Source organism: Carcharhinus amblyrhynchos, chromosome 1, assembly GCF_965287045.1.
Source record: "Carcharhinus amblyrhynchos chromosome 1, sCarAmb.v2.hapA, whole genome shotgun sequence".
Lineage (NCBI taxonomy): Eukaryota > Metazoa > Chordata > Chondrichthyes > Carcharhiniformes > Carcharhinidae > Carcharhinus > Carcharhinus amblyrhynchos.
Genome location: NC_137324.1, coordinates 2,011,817 through 2,033,500, shown reverse-complemented (window position 1 = coordinate 2,033,500; position 21,684 = coordinate 2,011,817). Strand labels below are relative to the sequence as shown.

The 21,684-nt window shown below is 44.5% G+C and overlaps 2 protein-coding genes across 2 annotated transcripts in view; one reads left to right on the top strand and one right to left on the bottom strand.

The window, feature by feature from the left end:
- LOC145348462 (disintegrin and metalloproteinase domain-containing protein 12-like) overlaps window positions 1-21,684 on the top strand; it is a 313,921-nt gene that overhangs the window by 85,811 nt on the left and 206,426 nt on the right. The window contains exons 5-6 of the mRNA XM_080196650.1: window positions 1,749-1,825; window positions 9,240-9,414. Of these exons, the coding sequence (XP_080052776.1) occupies window positions 1,749-1,825; window positions 9,240-9,414 (252 nt within the window). The remainder of the gene's footprint in view (window positions 1-1,748; window positions 1,826-9,239; window positions 9,415-21,684) is intronic.
- Window positions 3,506-4,020, bottom strand: LOC145348287 (large ribosomal subunit protein eL15-like; the record flags this gene model as incomplete). The annotated part of the gene is given in 2 exon segments (XM_080196492.1): window positions 3,506-3,633; window positions 3,636-4,020. Coding segments are annotated over 2 exon segments (513 nt in total), but the record flags the coding sequence as incomplete, so codon positions are not given.

Genomic DNA, 21,684 nt, shown 5'->3' with positions numbered 1-21,684 from the left:
TACACCTAGATCCCTCTGTTCATCCACACTATTCAGAGTCCTACCGTTAGCCCTATACTCTACACATCTGTTATTCCTGCCAAAGTGAATTACCTCACACTTTTCCACATTAAACTCCATCCGCCACCTCTCGGCCCAGCTCTGCAACTTGTCCAAGTCCCCCTGTAAACTAAGACACCCTTCCTCACAATCTACCACACCTCCGACTTTGGTGTCATCAGCAAATTTACTAATCCACCCAGCTATACCCTCATCCAGATCATTTATAAAAATTACAAACAGCAGTGGCCCCAAAACAGATCCCTGAGGCACACCACTCGTAACTGAACTCCATGACGAATACTTACCATCAACCACCACCCTCTGTCTCCTATCCGCCAGCCAATTCCTGATCCAATTACCTAAATCACCCTCAATCCCATACATCTGCATTTTCTGCAGAAGCCTTCCATGGTGAACCTTATCAAACGCTTCTTGAGAGTTGTTGGAGCTGTACCCATCCAGGCAAGTGGGGAGTATTCCATCACAGTCCTGACTCATGCCTTGTCGATGGTAGATAGGCTCTGGTGGGTCAGGAAGTAAGTTACTCGCTGCAATATTCCTAACTTCTGATCATCGGGCCTCACTCGCACTTACTTATTCAGTGGTCGGGCTTTTCACCAGCAGGAATTACAGCTGATCTCCACTAGCAGAGACCAAACATGATGGCCTCACTACGGTGATCAGAGGCCATTGAAGCCCCCATGTGGTTGGGGACATAGCTAGACATTGTCCATGGTGCAGTGCCAGACTGGCACCCTGGCACTGCCCTATGGGCACATTGCCTACCAGGCACCAAAGGCAGTGCCATGGAAATAGGGCCTGTACAGGAGTGGAGCCTGAGTGGGGCTTTGGTTGTGATGGGGAGGAAGGAAGGGGAATTCCACAGGAGCGATAATCGGGGAGAGGAGGTGAATTCTGTAGACAGGAGTGATCGGTGGGAGGAGTAGGGTAATTCTGTAGACAGGAGTGATCAACTGGTGGAGGGGCAGCGATTGGTGGAGGATTAGTGGCAAGTGGGGGTGGTAGAACGGCACAGTGGGTGATCAGCAGGGGACTAGGGATTCTACCAATGTCTGCTGAGTGGCTGGGGGTAGGCAGCAGGGGGTCTCCCATCAGGAGCGTGGGACATCTGCTCAATGGCGCCCCAAGTGCTCATCAGCTGGCTTTACCGGTGAGCTTATGCTACCCCCTCTGCCCAGAGAGTCTCATCCTGATACTTTTTTGCAGTTCACCGATAAACCGGCACAATTTTCTCCCATTTTCCTGCCTATTCAGCCCTTAGAATATTTCAATCAGCTTTGCTGGCCAGTGTGGTCAGGGAAGGTGAAAAGGTGGCCTCCCGCCCAATCTTATGTCCGAAAGTTGGGCAGGATTGAGGTGGTTATATCGTGCCCCTGGTTTCTTGGAGGGTGTGTGTGTGTGTGTGTGTGTGTGTGTGTGTGTGTGTGTGTGTGTGTGTGTGTGTGTGTGTGTGTGTGTGTGTGGGGGGGGGGGGGGGGGGGTGCGGGGGGCGGCGCGGAAATTCCAATGCAAATGTCCTATTTCTATCTGTAATTTGTATGTTTGTATGCCGACTCCTCTTTCAATAGCTTCATCACACTGCTGGTAATGCAATGCAAGATATGGAAGCACTTCAGCCAGAAGTTATTTTAGGACATTAGGAGTATCAGCAACTTTAATGTTCAAATTTAACTACCTTATTACAGTATCGATGTTGCTATGAGGGCTCTGTCAGAAGATTCCCCGGATCCCAGGTCTCTGCGAGTATCTGCTCAGGACTCAGGTAAAGGAACTGAAACTCCATCTGAGATTGTGAGTCAGTTTATTGAAATTTGGATTTCTAAATACAATCTGTAGGCTGTTTGTTCAGTTGAGTGATAATTACTGTGACATTAGTGTCCCTTTAAGAATGGTCTTGAACCATGATCTCTGCAGCTCTCACAGTCAGTGTTTCTTAGCTTACAGCCGTAGCTGATGTTATTATGTTGCCAGGCTGACTACAATGACTCCTTTTATTGTGACTTAAGTAGTTTAAGTGGGGTTGTTTGCATTTACCCTGGGATTAGTTTTACGACTCTACATTGTTAGGAGGATAGTCATGTGTTTTTGGAAAGGTTTTTTTTACCAGTGAGTTTAAGGTTTCATTTTTAGTTCAAAGCTGTAGTTGGGTTTTAAGAGGGATAGCAAACTGAACAGAAGTCTGTCTCTTCCTGTTTTATTTGGAAATTCTGCTGGTGATTTTAAAGCAAGATTTTGTCTTTGTGAAGGAAAGAATCTGCTGTTAGTAATTTGCCTACTGTCCCTGCGGTTCTGGGAAGCTGTTTTGACTTCAACCTGTTCTGAGTGTGTCAAACTGAGAGTTTTCAATTCTCTAACCAAAGGACTGGATTTCGAGTATGAAGTGACCATTAGTCTGTGCTACAATAAACCTATAAAAATGTTTTTTTTTGTCTATGGGATTAGGTTGATTGGCACATTGTAGATATCTATCATTGTAGATATCGTGATTGTTTCTTGTTCATAATTGAGAAAACTTCCTGTTTATTTTCTTATTATACATGCTAACTATATTCTTATATAAATGTTGTTTGATAAAAGTTCCCCAGATGGTCACTTCAGTCATACCTGAAGTGAAATATTTCATGCTTATCTAGCCAAATTCAAGGTCCAAATCTTATGATTCAGATCGGCTTCACAAAACACTTTGGAGCTTCTCACCTGAACCATAACATTGTGTAACTGTACTGGGATGTGTTAATTCAGCAAGGTAGGGATTTCTCACTGTGTAACTGTAGTGGGATGTGTTTATTCGGAGGCTATGGGTCAGTTACTGTACAATTCTACCGGGATGTGTTTATTTGGCAGCGTAGGGATTACACAATCTGTAACTGTACTGGGATGTGTTTATTCAGTAAGAAGTCTGACAACACCAGGTTTAAGTCCAACTGATTTATTTGATAGTAAACTCACAAGCTTTCGAGGTTCCCCTCTTCATCAGGTGAATGGAGAGTTCTGGCCTTAGACAGTACATATAACAGACGGTTTAGAATGAGAATCTTTACACCTAAGCTCACAGCTGTGAGCTTAGGTGTAAAGATTCGCATTCTAATCAGTAATCTGTAAACTGTCTGTGCTGTTATATGTACTGTCTGAGGCCAGAACTCTCCATTCACCTGACGAAGAGGGGAACCTCGAAAGCTTGTGAGTTTACTATCAAATAAATCGGTCGGACTTAAACCTGGTGTTGTCAGACTTCTTACTGTGTTTACCCCAGTCCAACGCCGGCATCTCCACATCATGTGTTTATTCAGCAGGGTAAGGATTAGTCACTGTGTAACTATACTGGGACATGTTTATTCAGTAGGGTAAGGGTTACTCACTGTGTAACTGTACTGGGATGTGTTTATTATTTTTATCCTTAAAAAAATTTATTCACCAATGTAAAATATACAGATACGACACATTAATGGTAGTGACGGTGCTGCAGTGTATTGCGTCTTCTCCATTTGGCATGATGAGACGCTCCAACAGTAAGATGGTATTTGTGACCCTTGCCCAAACCATGGCTCTTCTTGCCAGCAGATGTTAGGCATGCATCTCCCTGTGTTTGTGCACAGGCTTTATGATCCATTGGGTCTTGGGGTTGTGGCGGATAGCTTTATGGAATGGGTCAATAAGAACAACCTCAAAGATCTTGTAGGTAGCATCTTCACCCACCCAGTACGAGGCAAGTACTCTCAGTCCTCCACAATGATGACCAGCTCGCTCCTCAGCAACAGATTGAAAACTTTGTGCAAACTTCAGCTGATTGACACCATGATGTACTGGTTTACAGTAAGTTGCACCGCTGGGAACAGGATGTTTGTGGCCACCGCGGTATACTCACACACGATATATCACATAACCTTGCTTGGCCTTGTAGCCCAGCCTGCGAGTCTTGTCGGGTCTGGTAGGTCGGGGAGCCTGGTTCAGCAGGGTAAGGATTAGTCACTGTGCCACTGTAATGGAATGTGTTTGATCAGCAGGATTTGGATTAGTCACTGTTTGATTTGATTTGAATTATTATTGTCACATGTATTAGTGTGCAGTAAAAAGTATTGTTTCTTATGCACTGTATAGCTAAAATTTACCGTTCATGAGGAAGGAAACAAGAGAGTGCAGAATGTAGTGTTACAGTCATAACTAGGGTGTAGAGAAAGATCAACTTAATGCAAGGTAAGCCCATTCAAGAGTCTGCCAGCAGTAGGGAAGAAGCTGTTCTTGAGTCAATTGGCACGTGACCTCAGACTTCTGTTTCTTTCTCTACCCTATCCATCCCCTTCATTATCTTATACGTCTCTATAAGATCCCCCCTCATCCTTCTAAACTCCAACGTGTACAGACCCAGTCTATTTAGTCTCTCCTCATAGTGCAACCCCCTCATCTCCGGTATCAGCCTAGTGAACCTCCTCTGCACTCCCTCCAAGGCCAAGATATCCTTGCACAAGTGCGGCGACCAAAACTGCACACAGTACTCCAGCTGCGGCCTCACCAGTGCCCTGTACAGTTGCAACAAGACCTCCCTGCTTTTATATTCAATCCCCCTCGCTATAAAGGCCAGTATCCCATTCGCCTTCTTGATCACCTGCTGCACCTGCAGACGGGGTTTTTGCGACTCATGCACAAAGACCCCCAGGTCCCTCTGCACCGTAGCATGCTGCAGCTTTTCGCCCTTTAAATAGTAGGCCTTCTACTATTATTCCTGCCAAAGTGGATATCCTCACAGTTGCTAATAGAGACGTATAAGATAATGAAGGGGCTACATAGGGTAGAGGTAGAGAGATTCTTCCCGCTTAGAAAGGATAGCAGAACTCGAGAGCACAGCCTCAAAATAAGGTGGGGGGGCAGTTTAGAATGGAGTTGAGGAGGAACTTCTTCACTCAAAGGGTGGTGAATCTCTGGAATTCTCTGCCCATTGAAGTGGTGGAGGTTACCTCGTTGAATATATTTAAGTCACGGGTAGATAGGTTTCTGATTGACAGGGGAATTAAGGGTTATGGGGAGAAAGCGGGAAAGTGGAACTGATCCATAATAGAACATAAGAACATAATAATACACTTCATAGTAATACACTTAATGATCCACTTCAGATCAGCCATGATCTCATTGAATGGCGGGGCAGGCTCGAAGGGCTAATGGCCTATTCCTGCTCCTATTTCTTACTTTCTTATGCTTTCTATGGTGCATCTTTAAAAGTTGGTGAGAGTCGTAGCTGACATGCCAAATTTCCTTCGACCTCTGAGAAAGTAAAAGTTTTGGTGGGTTTTCTTAACTATAGTGTTGGCATCTGGGCACCTAAAAACTTGAAGCTCTTGACCCTTCCTGCTTCATCCCCATTGATGTAAACAGGAACATATTCTCCTTTATGCTTCCTGAAGTTGATGACAATCTCCTATATCACTGTACTGGGAAGTGTTTATTCGGCAGGATAGGGATTACTCACTGTTTACCTGCATTGGGGTGTGTTTACTCAGCAGGGTAAGGATTATTGACTGTATAACTGTCCTGGGATGTGTTTATTCAGTAGGGTAAGGACTAGTCACTGTGTCACGCATTGAGATGTGTTTATTCAGTAGGGTAAGGACTAGTCACTGTGTCACACATTGGGATATGTTTATTCGACTCAAGAACAGCTTCTTCCCTGTTGCTATCAGACATTTGAATGGACTTACCTTACATTAAGCTGATCTTTTTCTGCACCCTAGCTATGACTGTAAAACTACATTTTGCAATCTCTCGTTTCCTTCCCTGTGAACGGTAAGTTTTAGCTGTACAGCACTTAAGAAACAATACTTTTCACTGTGTAACTGTACTGGAATGTGTTTATTCAGCAGGGTAAGGATTGGCCACTGTGTAACTGTACTGGGATGTGTTTATTCGGAGGGTAAGGATCAGTTACTGTACAATTCTACCGGTAAGTTTTAGCTGTACAGCACTTAAGAAACAATACTTTTCACTGTGTAACTATACCGGAATGTGTTTATTCAGCAGGGTAAGGATGAGTCATTGTGTAACTGTACTGGGATCTGCTTATTCAGCAGGGTAAGGATTACTCACTGTGTAACTGTACTGGGATGTGTTTGTTCAGCAGGGTAAGGGTTAGTCACTGTGTAACTGTACTGGGATGTGTTTATTCAGCAGGGTAAGGATTACTCACTGTGTAACTGTACTGGGATGTGTTTATTCAGTAGGGTAAGGATTTGGTGATAGTGACCACAATTCGGTTACGTTCACCTTAGTGATGGAAAGGGATAGGCATGAACCTCGGGTCAGTAGTTTTAGCTGGGGGAAGGGTAATTATGAGGCCATTAGGAGAGAATTAGGAAGCATTGGTTGGACTAGGAGATTACAGGGACTAGGAACGTCTGAAATGTGGAGTTTTTTCAAGGAGCAGCTACTGTGGGTCTGTGATAGGTATGTCCCTGTCAGGCAAGGAGGAATTGGTAGGGCTAGGGAACCGTGGTGCACAAAAAAAGTTGATTTGTTGGTTAGGAAGAAGAAGGAGGCTTATGTTCGGATGAGGCTTGAGGGCTCGGGTAGTGCAGTAGAAAGCTTTAGATTGGCTAGGAGGGAGTTGAAGAGGGAGTTAAGAAGGGCTAGAAGAGGGCATGAGATGACTTTGGCTGATAGGATTAAGGAGAATCCTAAGGCGTTCTATAGGTATGTTAAGAATAGAAGGTTGGTCAGGGCAAGATTAGGGCCAGTTACAGACAGTAGGGGGAAGTTGTGTGTGGAACCGGAAGAGATTGGAGAGGCATTGAACCATTATTTCTCTTCGGTGTTCACGCAGGACGATATGAATGTAGCTGAGGAGGTCACTGGGGTGAAGGGGTGTAAAATAGAAAGTATTGTAGTTGATACAGAGGATGTGTTGGATATTCTAGATGGGTTGAAAATAGATAAGTCCCCTGGTCCAGACGGGATTTACCCTAGGATTCTATGGGAGGCAAGAGAGGTGATTGCAGAGCCACTGGCTCTGATCTTCAGGTCGTCGTTGGTCTCTGGTATAGTACCGGAAGATTGGAGGACAGCGAATGTTGTCCCATTGTTTAAGAAGGGGAGCAGAGACTTCCCTGGGAATTATAGACCAGTGAGTCTTACTTCTGTAGTGGGCAAGGTTTTAGAAAGAATTATTAGGGATAGGATTTATAGTTATTTGGAGAGTAATGAATTGATTAGAGATAGTCAGCATGGTTTTGTAGCGGGAAGGTCGTGCCTTACTAACCTTATTGAGTTCTTTGAGAAGGTGACCAAAGAGGTGGATAGGGGTAAGGCAGTAGATGTGGTATATATGGATTTTAGTAAGGCGTTTGATAAGGTTCACCATGGTATGCTTCTGCAGAAAATGCAGATGTATGGGATTGGTGGTAATTTAGGTACTTGGATCAGGAATTGGTTAGCAGATAGGAGACAGAGGGTGGTGGTTGATGGTAATTATTCATCATGGAGTTCGGTTACGAGTGGTGTGCCTCAGGGATCTGTTTTGGGGCCACTGCTGTTCGTAATCTTTATTAATGATCTGGATGAGGGTATAGTTGGGTGGATTAGTAAGTTTGCTGATGACACCAAAGTCGGAGGTGTGGTAGATTGTGAGGAAGGGTGTCGAAGTTTGCAGGGTGACTTGGACAGGTTGCAGAGCTGGGCCGCGAGGTGGCGGATGGAGTTTAATGCGGAGAAGTGTGAGGTAATCCATTTCGGTAGGAATAACAGATGTGTTGAGTATAGGGCTAACGGGAGGACTTTGAATAGAGTGGAGGAGCAGAGGGATCTAGGTGTATGTGTACATAGATCCCTGAAAGTTGGGAATCAAGTAGATAAGGTTGTTAAGAAGGCGTACGGTGTCTTGGCGTTTATTGGTAGGGGGATTGAATTTAGGAGTCGCAGCGTCATGTTGCAACTGTACACAACTCTGGTGCGGCCGCACTTGGAGTACTGTGTGCAGTTCTGGTCCCCACATTACAGGAAGGATGTGGAGGCTTTGGAGAGGGTGCAGAGGAGGTTTACCAGGATGTTGCCTGGTATGCAGGGGAGGTCCTATGAGGAGAGACTGAGGGATTTGGGGTTGTTTTCACTGGAAAGAAGGCGGCTAAGAGGGGATCTTATAGAAACATATAAGATGATTAGAGGTTTAGATAGGGTGGATGGTGATAGCCTGTTTCCTCGGATGGAGAAATCTAGCACGAGGGGGCATGGCTTTAAATTAAGGGGGGGTAGTTATAGGACGGATGTCAGGGGCAGGTTCTTTACCCAGAGGGTGGTGAGGGACTGGAATGCCCTGCCTGCTGCAGTTGTAAATGCGCCTAGTTTGGGGGCATTTAAGAGATTGGTGGATAGGTTTATGGACGAAAAGGGATTGGTTTAGATTAGTGGGTCAATGTTTTTTTTTTAAAAATAAGACTGGTCGGCGCAACATTGTGGGCCGAAGGGCCTGTTCCGCGCTGTAATGTTCTATGTTCTATGTTCTACTCACTGTGTAACTGTGCTGGGATGTGTTTATTCAGCAGGGTAAGGATTACTCACTGTGTAACTGTACTGGGATGTGTTTATTCAGCAGGGTAAGGATTACTCACAGTGTAACTGTACTGGGATGTGTTTATTCAGCAGGGTAAGGATTACACACCGTGTAACTGTACTGGGATGTGTTTATTCAGCAATGTAAGGATTAGTCACTGTGTAACTGCAATGGGATGTGTTTATTCAGCAGGGTAAGGATTACTCACTGTGTAACTGTACTGGGATGTGTTTATTCAGCAGGGTAAGGATTAGTCACTGTGTAACTGTAATGGGATGTGTTTATTCAGCAGGGTAAAGATTACTCATTATGTAATAGTACTGGGATGTATTTATTCAGCAGGTAATGTCACATGAATCTCACGGTACTGGATCCCAGTGCAATTACACAGTGACTATTCCTTATCCTGCTGAATAAACACATCCCAATAGAGTTCCAGTTAGTAATTCTTATCCTGTGAATAAAGATATTCCAGTACACTGACATTCTGTGACATTATGTGACTGTGCTGGGACATATTTATTCAGCAGGGTAACATTTTCTGGAAAATCCGTTATTCGCAGAGTAATGATTACTCAATTTGTCGTGGAAGACTTGCTTTCTAATCAGGAGGTCAGGCTAACATGAGGTGTTTTATCGCCTGCAGTGCTCTGATTGTGTTCAGCAATCGCAGTTACGTCATTGAACATCTTGTAGGGGATAAGCACGGCCGCCATTTATTATACCGACCAGAGGATCTCTCTCCAGTACCGAGTAGCTGTGGAGTTAAAAACACCTCCCCTGAGTTCACCCTGACTGATCATCTGCTGCGTTCCCGGAGGGTGAGTAAAGATACAGTCGCTGATTGACTGAAAACAACAAACGAATTCCATAAAAATTACAAAAAATAAACAAAGCATTCAAGCCACTCAGCTCATTTAAGTTTCCTTCTCCAAAGATGTCGCTAAACCTGTTGCACTCTTGAAGCATTTTCTGTTTTATTTCATAGAATTATACAGTCATCATAAAATCTCAACAGAAGGAGTCCATTCGGTCCATCATGCATACATTGACAACATTCCCACCCAGGCCCTATTCCTGTAACATGCCGGTCCCCCCGACACTAAGTGGCATTTTAGCATCGTCAGTAAACTTAACCTGCACTCTTTGGACTGTGAGAGGAAACTGGAGCACCAGAAAAAACCCACACAGACATGGGTAGAACATGTAAACTCCATGCGATAATCAGCCGAGGCCAGAATTGAATCTGGGTCCCTGGCGCTGTAAGGCAGTAGTGCTAATCACTGTGCCACTGTGGAGTATTTATCCTCTGCTCAAGTGCAGTTAAGGATGGGTAATAACTGTGAGTGACACTAACGCAACATAAGTGAATTTTTAAAATTCATATTTACCCACTCTATTCCCACACCCTTTTACTTCCTCGGATGTTGTCGTCCTGCGTCAACCATTAATGCTGGAAGCAAATCCCAGAACCTCTCGTTTCCCTGTGCAAAAATGATTCTTCTATCATAAATATCTTCTGTGAGGCGGCACTGCTGCCTCACAGCACCAGGTTTGATTCCTTGCTTGGGTTACTGTTTGTGCGTAGTTCTCCAAGTGTCTGTGTGGGTTTCCTCCGGGTGCTCCGGTTTCCTCCCACAGCCTGGAAGATGTGCTGGTTAGGGTGCATTGGCCGTGCTAAATTCTCCCCCAGTGTACCCGAACAGGGACCGTAGTTTGGGACTAGGGGATTTTCACAGTAACTTCATTGCAGTGTTAATGTGTCAGTTTAATTGGGACACATAAATAAACTTATTTTTTAAAATTAATCTTATATCTTTTTATCACGGCCTCTTGGACTAGGCATTCCATGGCCTCTTGGTTTACGTATTCCATTGCTGTAAACGTGCTTCAATCTATCTGTCCCATCTTCTACACCAGGCTTGTGTAAATGTGGGGTAATGCATTTTGGAAGTTCTAATACAGATAGGAAATATACAGTAAATGGCAGAACCCTTAAGAGTATTGGGATCTGGGTTTCCAGGTATACTGTAAGTGGCAATGCAGGTGGAGAAGGCGGTCAAGAAGGCATGCAGCATGCTTACCTTCATTGACCAGGTATTAAGTTTAAAAATTGGCAAGTCATGTTGAGTTTTATAAAACTTTACTTCGGCCGCACTTGGAATATAGTGTTCAATTTTGCTCGCCACACTACCAGAAGGATGTGGATGCTTTGGAGAGAATACAGAAAAGATTTACCAGGATGTTGCCTGGTATGGAGGGCATTAGCTATGAGGAGAGGTTGCAGAAACTTGTTCTGTTCTCACTGGAGCGACAGAGGTTGAGGGGAGAGCTGATAGAAGTCTCCAAGATTATGATAGGCATGGACAGCGTGGATAATTTTCTCAGGATGGAAGAGTCAGTTCCTAGGGGGCACAGGCTTAAGGTGTGAAGGGCAAGCTTTAAAGGAGATGTATAAGATAAATTTTTTACACAGAGAATAGTGGGTGCCTGGAACCCGTTCCGGGGGAAGTGGTGGAAGTGGATATGGTAATGACTTTCAGGGGTGTGCTGACAAGTACATGAACAGGACTGCAATAGCGGAGTATAGTGCCCGGAAAGTTAGGGGGTTTTAGTTAAGTTGGGCAGCATGGTCAGTGCAGGCTTGGAGGGTTGAAGGACGTGTTCCTGTCCTGTAATTTTCTTTGTTCTTGTCCAACCTTTTCATTCGGGAAACCTCATTTTCGCTTTTTTTCTCACTCAAACAATGCTTGGACTGCCCATTGGAAATAACATAGGCACCACACAAGTGCCAGACAGTGATCATCTCCAACTCGAAAGAAGCTGAACATCACCCCTTATATTCAGTCACATCACCATCACTGAATTCCCCCACTATCAATCTCCTCAGGGCAGTGAGCAGAAATTCAACTGGATTGGCCTTATCTGGTTGCCACACTACCAGGAGGATGTGGAGGCTTTGGAGAGGGTACAGAAAAGATTTACCAGGATGTTGCCTGGTATGGAGGGCATTTGTTATGAGGAGAAGTTGGAGAAACTTGCTTTGTTCTCACTGGTAATATATTAGCATTAATAGAGGATTGGCTAATAGAGTATAGAGAGTTGGGATAAGAGAGTCATTTACAGGATAAGAACATAAGAAATAGGAGCAGGAGTAGGCCATCTAGCCCCTCGAGCCTGCCCCGCCATTCAATAAGATCATGGCTGATCTGTCGTGGCTCAGTTCCACATTCCCGCCCTCTCCCCATAACCCTTAATCCCCTTGCCTACCAAAAACCTATCAACCCGCGTCTTAAAAATATTGAGCGAGGCAGCCTCCACCACTTCAACGGGCAGAGAATTCCAGAGATTCACCACCCTTTGAGTGAAGAAGTTCCCCCTCAACTCCGTTCTAAACCGCCCCCCCTTTATCTTGAGGCTGTGCCCTCTAGTCCTACTGTCCTTTCTGAGCGGGCAGAGCCTCTCCACCTCTATCCTATCCATCCCATTCAACATCTTATACGTCTCAATGAGATCTCCCCTCATTCTTCTAAACTCTAACGAGTACAAGCCTAGTTTATTCAGCCTCTCCTCATAGCTCAACCCCCTCAACTCCGGCATCAGCCTAGTAAACCTCCTCTGCACTCCCTCCAAGGCCAAAATATCCTTGCGTAACCTGTAACTAGTGGATTGTCATAGTGACCAGCGCTGTGGCCATATTACATACAGTAGAGATTAGTGAGTTGGAGAAGTAAAGTGAATGTATTGTTACCAAATTTGTGATTGAAAGTAGGTGGGAAGGCAAGTGGTGAGTCTAAGAGGGATATATAAAGGCTATCTGAGTGGGCCAAAATTTTGCAGATGGAATCTAATGTTGGAAAATATGAAGCTATGCTCTGAGGTAGGAAGAATAAAGGAGCAGAATATTATTTCAACAGAGAAAGACTGCAGAAAGTTACAGCATCGGGATTTGATGTGCTTGGAAATAAATCAAAAAAAGCCAGCTTGCAAGTTCAGGTAACGTGGAAGGCAAACGCAATATTGGTCTTTATTTCAAAGGAAATGCAGTATAAAAAGAGAAAAGGCACTATATAGAACACATCTGAAACTGAACAGTTTTGGTCCCCTTATCTAAGGAAAGATATACTGACATTGGAGGCAGCCCAGAGAAAATTCACTCAATTGATCCTGAATATGGAAAGATTTTCTTATGAAGAGAGGTTGAGCAGGTTGTGCCTGTACTCATTGGAGTTTAGGAGAATGAGAGGTGACCTTATTGAGAAATATTGGATTCTCAGGGGGCTTGACAGAGTAGATGTTGAGAGGTTGTGGGAGAGGCTGGGACCAGAGGACATAATTCCAGAACAAGTGGGCATCCACTGAAGTTAGAGATGAGAGGGAATTTATTCTGTCAAAAGGAAGTGAATCTGTGGAATTCTTTACTGCAGAGGGCTGTAGAGCCGAGGACATTTAGTATGAGGTTCATTATATTTAAAGCTGAGATCGGCGTTTTTAATCATTCAGGGATTCAAGGATTGTGGAGATAAGGCAGGAGAGTGAAGTTGAGTCTTATCATTTCAGATCAGTCATGATTTCATTGAATGGCGGAGCAGACTGAATGAATAGAATGGCATACTTCTGCTCCCCTTTTGGTCTAAGGTGCACTTCAGGAACAGACCAAAGCTCTGAGGAAGCATCTTCCAAGCCCATGACCATGACATTTTGGAAGGACAAGATACCTGGGAACACCACCACCTGGAAGCGCTCCTCAAAGTCACTCACCGTCATGAATTGGAAATATATTGCTGTTCCATCATTGTCACTGGGTCAAAATCCTGAACTCCCTCCCTAACAGCATTGTGCGAGTCCTATCACTCACTGAATCTCACTGTCACTCACTCTCTCACTGTCACTCACGCTCACTGTCACTCACTTTCACTCATATCAGGCCCCACCCTGTTGGTACTGCCCGATGCCCAGTGAGCAGTGCCAAGATGCGCCTTGGATAGGTCCAGTGGGCCCAGGCTGGTAATTCCAAGGTGGCAATGCCCAAGCAGCATCCCTCCCCTGACCTTCCAGGGGGCCTCAATGGCTTCCCTTTCACTCCAGCAGGGTTGGGCTGCTAGCTCCCTGCAAGTGGGGAGCTATAGTAAACCCCACTGGAATGAACCACCCCTGGCAGAACGGAGGAGGGGGGAGCGGGGAGGTGGAGGGGTGGGGAAGAAAACCACTGTGTACAAAAGCAGCACAGCAGGATGGGAGAACCACCCCGAAATTCTTCCATTATGCAGAGAAACTGAGACCACACCTCAAATATTGTGTACAGCTTTTGGTCTCCTTATTTAAGGAAAGTTTTAAATGCATTTGAAGCAATTCAGAGAAGGTTTACTGGATTACTGCCTGGAGTGTGTGAGTTGTCTCATGAGGATGAATTAGACTGACTGGGCTTGTTTCCACTGGAGTTAAGAAGAGTAAGTCTTAGAGTCATAGAGGTTTACAGCATGGGAACAGGCCCTTTGGCCCAACTTGTCCATGCCACCCATGTTTTACCATTAAACTCATCTCAATAGCCCGCATTTGGCCCATATCACTCTATATCTCATCCATATAACTGTATAAATGCTTTTTAAAAGACACAATTGTACCTGCCTCTACTACTACCTCTGGCAGCTTGTTCCCGACACTTACCACGCCCTGTATGAAAAAGTTGCCCCTCTGGACACTTCTGCATCTCTCCCCTCTCACCTTAAATCTATGCTCTCTAGTTTCAGACTTTCCCACCTTAGGAAAATATATTGACTTTCTAGCTGATCTGTGCCCTTCATTATTTTATAGACCTCTGTAAGATCACCCCTCAGCCTCCCACGCTCCAGAGAAAAAAGTTCCAGTCTATCCAGCCTCTCCTTATAACTCAAACCATCAAGCCCCGGTAGCATCCTAGTAAATCTCTTCTGCACTCTTTCTAGTTTAATAATATTGTGTAATGCACATCCCTGTCTGGTGTAGGAGTAAAACTGGGAAGGTGGGATCATGGCTAACAAGAGAAGTCAGGGATAGTGTTAAATCCAAAGGGGAGGCATATAAATTGGCCAGAAAAAGCAGCAAACCTGAGGACTGGGGGAAATTTAAAATCCAGCAGAGGAGGACAAATGGTTTAATTTGGAAAGAGAAAATAGAATACAAGAGTAAGTTTGCAGAAAACATAAAAAACTGACTGCCAAAGCTTCTGCAGATATATAAAGAGAAAATAACTGTTGAAGACAAATGCAGGTCCCTTACAGTTAGAATCAAGTGAATTCATAATAGGTAACAAAAAGATGTGGAGATGCCGGGTTGGACCGAGGTAAACACAGTAAGAGGTCTGACAACACCAGGTTTAAGTCCAACCAATTTATTTGATAGTAAACTCACAAGCTTTTGGGGTTTGCCCTTCGTCAGATGACCTTCATTCACCTGATGAAGAGCAAACCCCGAAAGCTTGTGAGTTTACTATCAAATAAATTGGTTGGACTTAAACCTGGTGTTGTCAGACTTCTTACTAGCAAAAAGATGGCAGAGCAGCTGAATAAATACTTTGGACCTGCCTTCACTAAGAAGGACACACATAACTTTCAGAAATACTTGGGGACTCAGGGTCTAGCATGAATGAGGAACTGAAGGAAATCCTTATTAGTCAGGAAATTGTGTTGGGGAAATTGCTGGGATTAAAACCAGTAAGTCCCTGGAGGCTGATATTCTGCATCCCAGAGTACTTAGAGGAAGTGGCTCTCAAAATTGTGAACGCATTGGTGAACATTTTCCTGCATTCTGGTGACTCTAGAAGAGTTCCAATAGATTGGAGAGTAACTAATGTAAGACTAGTTTTTTAATAAGAGGGAGAGACCAAGTGGGGAATTATAGACCAGTTAGCCTGACATCAGTGGTGGGGAAAATGCTGGAGTCAATTATTAAGGATGCTGTAACTGAGCATTTGGAAAGTGCTGACAGGATCAGTCCAAATCAGCATGGATTCACTGAAGGGAAGTCATGCTTGACATATTTTCTTGAATTTTTTGAGGATGTGACCAATAGAATGGACAAGGGTAAACCAGTGGATATTGTGTATCTGGACATTCAAAACTTTTGACAATGTCCTATACAGGAGATTAGTGAGCAAAATCAAAGCTCATGGTATTGGGGGGAATGTATTGATGTGGATAGAGAACTAGTTGGCAGACAGGAAGCAGAGAGTGGGAATAGACAGGTCCTTTTCAGAGTGGCAGGCAGTGACTAGTGGGGTGCAATTCACAATATACATTAATAATTTGGGCGAAGGAATTGAATGCAATATCTCCAAATTTGCAGATGACCTAAGCTGGGTGGCAGTGTGTGCTGTGAGGAGGATGCTAAGAGGCTGCAGGGTGATTTGGACAGGCTGGCTAAGTGGGCAAATACTTGCAAACGCAATATGGTATGAATAATGTGAGGTGATCCACTTTGGTGGCAAAATCAGGAAGGAAGGTTATTATCTGAATGGTGGCAGTTTTGGATAAGGGGAAGTGCAACGTGACCTGGGTGTCATGGTGGAACAGTCGCTGAAGGTTAGTATGCAAATACAGCAGGCGGTGAGGAAAGCTGGCCTTCATAGCAAAAAGATTTGACTATAGGAGGAAGGATGTTTTGCTGCAGTTATACAGGGCTTTGGTGAGGCCACACCTTGAGTATTGTGTGCAGTTTTGGTCTCCTTACCTGAGGAAGGACATTTTTGCTATTGAGGGAGTTCAGGGAAGGTTCACCAGACTGATTCCTGGAATGGCAGAACTGACGTATGAAGAGAGACTTTATCGACTGGAATTTAGAAGAATGAGGAAAGGATCTCATCGAAATATATCGGGGAGAATTCTTCCTTCCTGCCCATCACAGGAATCGTAGACTGGGGTGGCAAAACAAGCAAATGTTCATTGATCTCAGGCAGAATTCTCTGGTTTTAAGAACATAAGAAATAGGAGCAGGAGTAGGCCATCCAGCCCTTCGAGCCTGCCCCGCCATTCAATAAGATCATGGCTGATCTGTCGTGGTTCAGTTCCACATTCCCGCCCTCTCCCCATAACCCTTAATCCTCTCGCTTATCAAAAACCCATCAACCCGCGTCTTAAATATATTTAGCGAGGCAGCCTCCACCACTTCAACGGGCAGAGAATTCCAGAGATTCACCACCCTTTGAGTGAAGAAGTTCCCCCTCAACTCCGTTCTAAACCGCCCCCCCTTTATCTTGAGGCTGTGCCCCATAGTCCTTTCGGGTGAGCACAGCTGGCGAAACACCCCCCCTCCCCCATAAAATCCTGGGACGGGACAGGCTGGATGTGGAAAGTATGTTCCCAATGTTGGGGAAGTCCAGAGCTAGGGTTCACAGCCTAAAAATAAAGGATAAGCCATCAGGACTGTGATAAGGAAGAACTTCTTCGCTCAGAGAGTTGTGAACCTATAGAATTCTCTACCACAGAGAGCTGTTGGGGCCAGTTCATTAGATATGTTCAAGAGGGAACTGGATGTGGTCCTTGTGGTTAAAGGGATCGAGGAGTCTGGAGAGAAAGTGGGAGCGGGATACTGAAAGTGCATGATCAGCCATGATCATATTATATGGTGGTGCAGGCTCGAAGGGCGAAATGGCCTACCCTTGCACCTATTTTCTATGTTTCTATTCTTTCTGTAACGGGGTGACCAGAACTGTACACGGTTTTCCAGGTGTGGACTTAACAATGTCTTGTACAAGACATCCCAACTCCTGTATTCAAGCATGTTGAATGCATTCTTACCACCCTGTCTTCACGAGGTGATGAAGAAGGTGTACCCTTTACCTGTGACTCCATTTTCAAAGAGCTATGACCCTGTACCCCAAGATCTCTTTGTTCTGTAACTCTCCTCAAGGCCCTACCATTAATTGAGTAACTCCTGCCCTGGTTCAATCTACCAAAGTGCATCAACTCGTATTTATTTAAATTCATCTGTTATTTGTCAGGCCACTGACCCAATTGATCAAGATCCCATTGCAATTCTAAATAACCTTCTTCACTGTTCACTCTGCCACCAATCTTGTTGTCTTCTGCAAATTTACTAACCATGACTCCTAAATTCTCATCCAAATCATTAATACAAATAACAGTGGACCCAGCACTGAGGTGCACTGCTGGTCATAAGTCTCCAGTTTGAAAAAACAACCCTCAACAACTGCCTTCTGTCTTCTGCATCAAGCCAATTTTGTATCCAGTTAGCTACCTCACTCTGGATCCTGTAAAATTTAATCTCATGCAACAGCCTACCATGTGGTACCTTGTCAAAGGCCTTACTGAAGTCCATGGAGGCAACATCAACTGCATTGCTCTCATCTACCCTTCAAAAAACTCAATTAAATTTGTGAGACACGATTGTCCACTCACAAAGCCATGCTGTCCCTAATCAGTCCTTGCATCTCTAAATGCCTGTAGATCCTATCCCTCAAACTACCATATAACAGATGTTAGGCTCTCAGGTTTGTAGTCCCCAACAGACCTTCTTAAACAAAGGCACAGCATTTGCTACCCTCCAACTTTCAGGAGCCTCATCTGTGACTGTCGATGATTAAAAGACCTTGGCTTGGGGACCCCCAATTTCGTACGTAGCCTCCCACAACATCCCGGGGATTTATTTTAATGCACTTTAAGACTTGCAGCACCTCATCCTCTGCAATATTTACATTCCTCATGACATCTCTATTTATTTTGCCAAGTTTCCTGACATCCATGCTTTTCTCATTAGTAAATACCACGGGAAATATTCATTTAATATCTCACTTGTGGATCCGCACACAGATGACCTCGTTGATTCTTGAGAGGCCCTGTACTCTTCCCTAGTTACTCATTTGCCCTTTATGTATTTGTAGAAATTCTTTGGATTCTCCTTTGCCTTCTGCCAAAGCATCTCATGTACTATTTTTGCCCCCCTGATTTCCCTCTTAACTCTACTCCTATACCCTCTATACTCTTCAAGGGATCTACTTGATCCCAGCCACCTATGCATGCAATATGCCTCCTTTTTGACCAGGGCCTCAATATCCTGAGTCATCCAGGGTTCCTACTTCTGCCAGCCTTGTCTTTCACTCTAAAAGGAATGTGTTTACCCTGAAACCTAGTTGACAGACTTTTCAAAGACTCCCACTTACCAGATGTCCCTTTGCCTACCAACAGACGCCCCCAATTAACTTTTGAAGGCTCCTGCCTGACACCGTCAAAATGGGCCTTGCCCCAATTTAGAATTTTAACTTTTGGGCCAGACCTATCATTCTCCATAGATAACTTAAAATCAATGGAATTATGGTCACTGGTCCCAAAGTGATCCGCCACTAACACTTCTGTCACCTGTCCTTCCTTATTTTCCAAGAGATCAAATTTTGCCCTCTGTCTAGTTGGGCCATCCACATACTGGATGAGAAGTTTCTCCTGAATGAAATCAAATTTCTCTTCATTCCAAGCCCCTAATACTATGGCTGTCCTAGTCAATGTTGGGAAAATTAAAGTCCCCTGCTATTACCACCCTATTTTCCTGGGAGCTATTTGTAATCTCGTTACATATTTGCTCCTCAATTTTCTGCTGTCTTTTTGGGGGCCTATAGTACAATCCTATCAAAGTGATTTTCTCCTTCTTATTTCTCAGCTCTACCCGTATGAACTCGGGCGAACCCTCACAAATATTCCCCCCTCAGTACTGCGATGATGTTCTCCTGGATCAAAAACACAACTTCCCATCCTCTCTTCCTGTTCTCTTTCCTATAGCATTTGTATCATGGAACATTGAGTCACCAGCCCTTTTCTTCCCTTATCCATGTTTCAGTAATTGCTATTTTATTCCAGTTCCATGTATGCATCCATGCCTTGAGTTCATCTGCCTTGCCCGTCAGGTCTCTTGCATTGAAATAAATGAAGTTTAATCTGGACTTTCCTTGCTCTCTGTCCTGCTTTTGCTTGATCTGTCTGGTGCTAGGATTACTGACACTGCCTTTACTACTTAATGTGCTCCCTTTAACTTCTGTACTGTCCTCAACCTTCTCTTCTGTCTCCCTACTGTTTTGGATCCCACCCCCCTGCCAAACTAGTTTAAACCTTCCCGAGTGGCTTTCGCAAATCTCCCCACCAGAATATTACTCCCTCTGCAGTTCCCGCCTCTGTCCCTCTTAAGCAGGTCACCCCTGTCCCAGGAGAGATCCCAATGATCCACAAATCTAAATTCCTGCCCTCTGCACATCTCTTAAGCCAAGCATTCGTCTACCTAATCGTCCCACTCCTACTCTTGCTAGCATGTGGCACTGGTAGCAGTCTAGAAATTACTACCTTTGCAGGCCTGCACTTTAGCCTTCTGCCTAATTCTCTGTATTCACACTTCAGGGCCTCATCCTTTTTCGTACCTATGCTGTTGGTACCAATATATACAACAACTTCTGGCTGCTCACCCTCCCCCTTAAGAATGTCCTGCAACTGCTCAGAGACATCTTGGACCCTGGCACCAGGGAGGGAGGCAATACATGATCCTGGAATCTCGATTGCGGTCACAGAAACGCCTGTCTGTGCCTCTAAGTGACAAGCCCTCTACTACTAATGATCACTTGCTCTTTGCCCAACGCTGTCCTACAGAACCAAGTGTGGTGCTTGGCTGCTGCTGGTATCTCCCCCTGACAGACTATTCTGTCTCAACAGTATCCAAAATGGTATACCTGTTTGAAAGGAGAATAGCCACAGGAGACTCTTGCACCATCTGTCTGACTCGCCTGGTGGTCACCCATCTACCTGTCTGAACCTGTGGTGTGGCAACCTCTCTGTAACTCGTGTCTATCACACTCTCTGCCTCCTATATGTTCCGCAGTGCATCCATCTGCTGCTCCAATCGAGCAATACAGCTGTGAGGAGCTGCAGTTGCATACACTTCTTGCAGACAAAGTTGTTAGGGAGACTAGATTGTTCCCTCATTTCCCACGTCTGGCAGGAGGAGCATACCACTGCCCAACTGCCATATATGCCCCTTTTATAGTTAAAAAGACAACAGAAACATACCTTTCCCTTGCTTGTGGCCCTCACAGTAACTTTCTTTTGGCTAGAGGAGGAGGGAGGGAAGGAAACACTCCTCAAACTGTTCCTCCAGAAACCACTATCTGGAAGTGGTGATTGCACTGATGCAAATCTTCACCCTGACAGCCAATCAGCGTTGCCTGTCTGCTGCCCTCTGCCGTCTGCTTGTGAGGGATGACTTTGTTGAAGTATATAAGGACCTGAATAATTCAGACAAGGCGAATGTGGAAAAGATGCTTTCTCTTTTGGATGAGTCCAGAATTAGGGCCCTGGTTTTAAAACAGGCACTCACCCTTATAGGATGGATTTTTCTTCTCTCGAAGGATTGTGCGACTTTGGAACTCACTGCCTTAAAGTGATGCAGGCAGGACAATTGGATATTTTTAAGATGGAGGTGGATAGATTCTTGTTAGGAAGGGAATCAAAGGTTATTGGGGGTTGATAGGAATGTGAAATTGAGACCACAATCAGATCAGCCACGATATTGTTGATTGGAGGAGCAGACGCAAAGGACTGAATTGGCGATTAATTTTTGTTTGAATGTTGGCACGTCAATTCAAACAGCATTTATCTTTCACTGCCTGGTTACAAACTGAAGGTGTTTTGATTTTTAAAATAAGCAATGGGTTTTTGTGTGAACTAATTTCTATCAAAAGCCCCACAGCAATTTTGTTTCTGTTCACATGAACACCTAAGGCTGTCTTGACTGGTCTGATTGAACCTGTCTCTACCAAACTTCCAAGCAGTGCATGACAGATCCAGACAATTCACCACAAAGAATCTTTTTCTCACATTACGGTTGCTTCTTTCACAAATTGCTTTAAATTTGTGCTCTCTTGTTCTCAGTTCTTTTATAGGCGGGAACAGTTTCTCTCTATCTAGTCTGTCCAGTCCTTTAATGCTTTTGAACATTGCAATCTCCTTATTTCCTTTTCTCCTTCTTCTCTCCAAGGAGAACAGTCCCAATCTCTCCAATAAGAATTGCAAGGACTGATTAGGGACAGTCAGCATGGCTTTGTGAGTGGAAAATCATGTCTC